The sequence below is a fragment of the Sinocyclocheilus rhinocerous genome, unplaced genomic scaffold (genome assembly GCF_001515625.1).
Source record: "Sinocyclocheilus rhinocerous isolate Xijiao unplaced genomic scaffold, SAMN03320098_v1.1 scaffold1153, whole genome shotgun sequence".
In the NCBI taxonomy this organism is placed as follows: domain Eukaryota; kingdom Metazoa; phylum Chordata; class Actinopteri; order Cypriniformes; family Cyprinidae; genus Sinocyclocheilus; species Sinocyclocheilus rhinocerous.
This window is the reverse complement of record NW_015624593.1, coordinates 80,035-85,156: the sequence shown is the minus strand read 5'-3', so window position 1 is coordinate 85,156 and position 5,122 is coordinate 80,035. Positions and strand designations below refer to the sequence as shown.

General features: G+C 34.6%; 1 protein-coding gene across 1 annotated transcript; it reads right to left on the bottom strand.

The window, feature by feature from the left end:
- Window positions 1-518: 518 nt before the first annotated feature.
- LOC107745171 (interleukin-8-like) lies at window positions 519-2,095 on the bottom strand. Its single transcript, XM_016559020.1, has 4 exons — window positions 1,963-2,095; window positions 1,716-1,845; window positions 931-999; window positions 519-765 (listed from the first exon to the last, which is right to left on the bottom strand). The coding sequence occupies exons 1-4, from the start codon at window positions 2,030-2,032 to the stop codon at window positions 732-734; spliced, it is 303 nt and encodes a 100-aa protein (XP_016414506.1). The 5' UTR covers window positions 2,033-2,095; the 3' UTR covers window positions 519-731.
- Between the last annotated feature and the right edge of the window lie 3,027 nt (window positions 2,096-5,122).

Genomic DNA, 5,122 nt, shown 5'->3' with positions numbered 1-5,122 from the left:
CTGTAAATGTACCGAGACGATTGTGAGAACCTGCAATGTGCAATAAATATGCACAAGTAGTATGCATTAGTATATGCATAAGTATGGCCCTCTAGAGTGCATGAGTTCTATGGTCTGTTTTTAATGACAGCTGTATGATGTCTTAATGTGAATCAGATTTGGACTGACAGTCTGAACAAGGCTTTAGAGTGCATGAGTTCTATGGTCTGTTTTAAATGGCAGCTTTATTATGTTTTTTTAAAAACTCCAGTCCCTGTTTATTGTAACGCATGCAAACGCACACAGAACATTTTTCAGGATGTCTTATTTTGGGTTCTGCAGGAGAAGTTTGGAAAGACATGATGCAAATAAAATGTAATACATTTTTGTGTGAACTTAATGGTGCAATGTTTTGTGACAGGACAAAAAAGCACAATGAAGACCAACTAAAATATCCATTATGACAGTTTTTTTTAATACAAGTCTTCATTCAAAACCAATGGCAAACTATTTGAACATATAAAACTACAAGTCGGTGACACAATAACAATAAATATAATTTAATAAAATATATTGAAGGTCAGGCAAGGTTACAGTAAAGTTCATCTTTAATAAAACAGGCAGTAGTGAAAACACATTTTCACATTCAATACTTCATTTTTCACCCAGAGATGACAAAATAAAAAATTCTATATTACAATAGCAATAGTTGAACCAGTTTCTTCAGTCGCTCTTTGAACTGTGATATTCTTTCACTGTTGGCTCTTGACGTTCTTCTTGTTGATTCTGCAAACATGAAGAGACACATGTTAGTGTTTGAAGGATGCACCAAAGTGCCCCATTGTCCGAATTTAAAAGCATTAATTATTATTATTAATATAAGTGAAGTAAAATCATGCTAATGAATAACTTTGAGAAGGACAATTAGAGTCATCATAGGCAAGAACTTACTTTTCTTTGAGAGAAATCACCCAGTTTTTTGCCGGATTGAGACACATCTTTCCTTTCTTCATTGTGGCACTGTAAGAAACAAATGTGTAATTCTTTAAAATCGACAGAATGACTCTTTACTATTGCATAAAATGATACACATGAGTCACATTCTGACTTCATTGAACTGAACCGTTCGACCAAAAAGAGACATTCAGTCATCATCTACCTGCCCTCAAGTGTTGCTAAATGTGTATGACTTACTTTCTTCCGAGGAACATAAAATAAGTTACTTAGTAGAATCGTCTAAGCCTATCTCTTCCAAACATTAAAACTCAATGGTGATTACGACTGCCAAGGAAAATGTTCAAAGCAAGACTTTTATTTTATTTATTTATACTTTTTTTTTTTTTTTAAAGGAACAATTCTGGCATTCTGCTAAACATCCATGTTGGCTAAACCAATGTTGGAGATAAAAAAAAAAAAAAAAAAAAATTCCTGAGGTGAACCCTCCATGAAGCATCAAATGTTTGCACACTCTCATGATCTTAAAGATCTGAAAAATTCATTGAATTTGGTGAAAGAAAAGCATCACCACACCACTCCTGAAATGATGTTTAAAAGTATACCAGGATGCACCATGAGACACGTTTTAATACTTGTGTCTGTCATTTTTAATAGTTACACATATTTAGTTTTAGGGATTTCTAACTTTTTTGAAGAAGCAATAATAAAGAAGGTTTTGATTGGTAGTGCACATTATGTGTCTGTATTTGAAGAGCTGCTTTGGTAAGTTTCACACTCACATGATCTCCTCATTTTTGCATTGTGGTCCAGCAGGAATCACCCTCAATGACTGTATTTTTTCAGTAGGGATTGCTGGCTCTGCATATGTTTTAATGCACTCACAGCGTAGATGCATGGGTTTAGGTCTACCTGCGGTAACACAGAGAGAGTTGCTGTGAGATTAGCTCGAAAGATTCATCAAAAGAATAAATAAATAAATCAAATCAAAAATCAGAAAGCATGATGAATGAAAGTTAGTCTGCTTACCCTCTGTTGTGGACAGCAGTGCAGCTGTACAGATCAGAAGCATGAAGGCAGATGTGCTGAACTTCATCATTCTGAGTCAGTATTGTGCAGAGCAATGCCAGTGAAGGTATCAAGAGACTGTCTGCTGTATAGTCACTCGGTTGTGCGTCTAACAGCGGCCTGCACTCTCGCTTTTAAAGACTGACACTCCCACACAACATGCAAGAGTTTATTGCGCAATTACTTACTATTCTTCTCTTCCAAGGAACTCTCTCTCTCTCTTTAAATGGCTATTCTTCTATTGAAATTTCACTTGATAAAGGAATTTATAAACAGTACAAGTAGTGCTGCCAAATGTCAGCTGAGATCAAAAAAACTTAAAGGATTTTGAAGCTATAAAGGATTGTCTTTACCTAATAAAGCTTATTGTATCAGACATATGCACAAGCTTCTAAATTATCAGCACAATCAAGCATGTTGCACAAGTTACTACATTCCTTCTATATAACTTTTATATTGTTAATAATATTTCAGGATGAACACTTACTGAACAACTTAGGTTTAATTAATTATCATACATCATTTTTTATGATCCATCATAAATTGCATAATTGCATTATGTGTTGAAACTACAGAGATTTGATAAAAAAAAACTAAGCATTTAAATATCATCTTACTAAGACATATTAATGAGAGATATAGTGTGACATCTGATATTTATATGATTTTATGTAAGTATCTGCTATACTGTTAGAAAGATCTCACTGATTTAGATTACAAGCCATCAGAATTTCATCTTACTTTTTGTCCATATAAATATCAGCATCTGCAAAAAAATTGCATTTTTTATTTTTTTGCTCAGTTTTGGGCCTCTGGATAAAACTGAGGTGTTTTTTTCCCTCTCTAGCTTGAGCTCCATGTTCTTACTATATCATATTAAATGATACTGAGCCAAAAAAACAACAAGTGCAAACGCTTTTTAGATTTTATTTAAGATATTTTGTCTAAAGGTTCAATAAGCTGGATGATATCACTGAATCGACAATGTTTTCTGTTCTCTTGCATTATCAGCAGACGTTTTTCTTGTTTAACACTGTAAAGCTGCATTGACACAATCTGTATTGTATAAAGCGCTATATAAATAAAGGTGAGCTGTTCCATTAAACAATTGTTATTGCATATGTCAGGATTTATAGGGTTAATAGAAATATTACTACAGCTCAAGCAGAATTACATGTTCCTGAGGAATACATTCACAATTATGCATTTGCAAATGTATAAAACTTGAACAGTAAAACATAAAATATATATCATTTTGATTGATGCTATTTCATTCTGTTCTAAAATGATGAAGAAAGGCCCCGGCGCCGAGTATACTAGGAACCCAAATACACATGCTTTCAACTTAACCCAGGAAGAAACTGTGTTTATTCATTTTCAGGTGATTGGTTTGTTGCAGCAGTTAAGAAAACTTCAGTTAAGCATTAGTTTTATTGCGTGTGTCGTCTCGCAGTTCCTTTTAAGAGAACCATTGCAGCAACACAGAAGTAGTGAAATCTCTGATGACTCATTGAAATAGTACAAGTAGTTCAAAAAAGAAAATGTCAAAGGGAAATCTCCTTAACTTCGTTGTGCCATTCAGTATATATTAGATATAAGAAATCTGTTTCCAAAGACAACAGATGACATTCTCAAGCACTTAGTAGTCAAGCTCCTCTGAATTTTGAAGACTGGTTCAATTCAAAACAAAGCGTTTGTGCTGCCAAACAGCTCCGTTTTCAGCTCCAGAGTCAGAGACATAATGTCCAAATTCAGCACAGTATTGAACTTTCCCAGAGCTAGCCGACCTTACAAAATTCCTCCAAGAGTACAGTGATGACTCAGGAAACCACAAACGCCCCAAGGTCAGCATAGAAGGAACCATAGCCATCTTTTGCATCAGTGAAGGTCACTGTTCATGACTCAACTATCCAAAAGACACGGGCGGAAAACAGCATCCATGAGAGAGTGGCGAGACGAAAGCTACCGCTAACCCATCTGAACAATACACATTGATGATCCTCAAACCTTGTGGGAGAATGTCTTGTAGACTGATGAGTCAAAAGTGTTTGGAAACCAATGGCTGAAAGCAAGTAAGTCCACCTGCCAACAGCTCAGTAAAAACAAAACCAAAAAGCTTTTGAATTGCCTAGTCAGAATCCTGAGGAACACAATTGAGATGCTGTGGCAGGATTTGTAAATGAGCAGTTCTGATGTCTCCGAACTAAAGCAGTTCTGCAAACAAGAGTGGGCCAAAATCACACCACAGTGCTGTCGGCACAACTAGATAAAGAATAAATAAATAAAAACTGTATATGTTGCCTTTTTTTGTATTGTTTGAAGATCTAAAACTAGTTTGTATGAAATGAATCCGGGTAGGTGCAAATACTTTTGCACACCGTTGTACATATATACAAGTTACCTATATATATATATATATACATACATATATATATATATACACACTGTCCCCATTCCCCCATTATTGCAAATTATTTTGTCTATAGAAATTCACGTATCATTAGTTAGTAAGCTCTTATTTTCTTTAAATGATAGAATGATGAAAAACAAACAAACAAACAAAAAAAATATATATATATATATTCACATCAGTGACAACACAAGGACCAGTTTTGTAAACGATCGCATTATACTAGGAGGGAGAAGAAAATAATTACTAGTAATGAAATATAAATATGTTCCATTTTCTATACATACTGTAGCCTACATAAAAACAATATTGCCTAAAAGATTCATTTTCATTCTGCAACGAAATGAAAATATTTATATAAAATCAAGCGAAGATTTTCAGTGAATAATGTAACTTTGGGCCTGTTTGTCACACAAAACAAAAAATCATATAAATTAAGAAGAATTGGAATAGTGCACACAAATCACTACTTTTATGATTTTTTTACGGAGCTTTACTGACAGACGTGAACAGCATGAGATGAGTCAACATGACAGATTTATCATATTGGTTTGAACTACTTCCTTGAACACCTCAACCCATTCAGTCATTCTGTCACAATACGCTGGAGCAAGGGAGCGAGGAAACGAGGAGACGTGGAGATTTCACAAAACGAGAGTCTTTAATAATCCAACGGGGAGACACAGAGGACAAGGAAGACATTCAACAAGT

Coding starts and splice junctions, on each gene's coding strand:
- LOC107745171 (XM_016559020.1), bottom strand. CDS start 2,032: ATGATGAAGTTCAGCACATCTGCCTTCATGCTTCTGATCTGTACAGCT. Junction 1,000..1,715: donor TGCAAAAATGAGGAGATCAT/GTGAGTGTGAAA, acceptor TGTTTCTTACAG/TGCCACAATGAAGAAAGGAA. Junction 766..930: donor GTGATTTCTCTCAAAGAAAA/GTAAGTTCTTGC, acceptor TCATGTTTGCAG/AATCAACAAGAAGAACGTCA.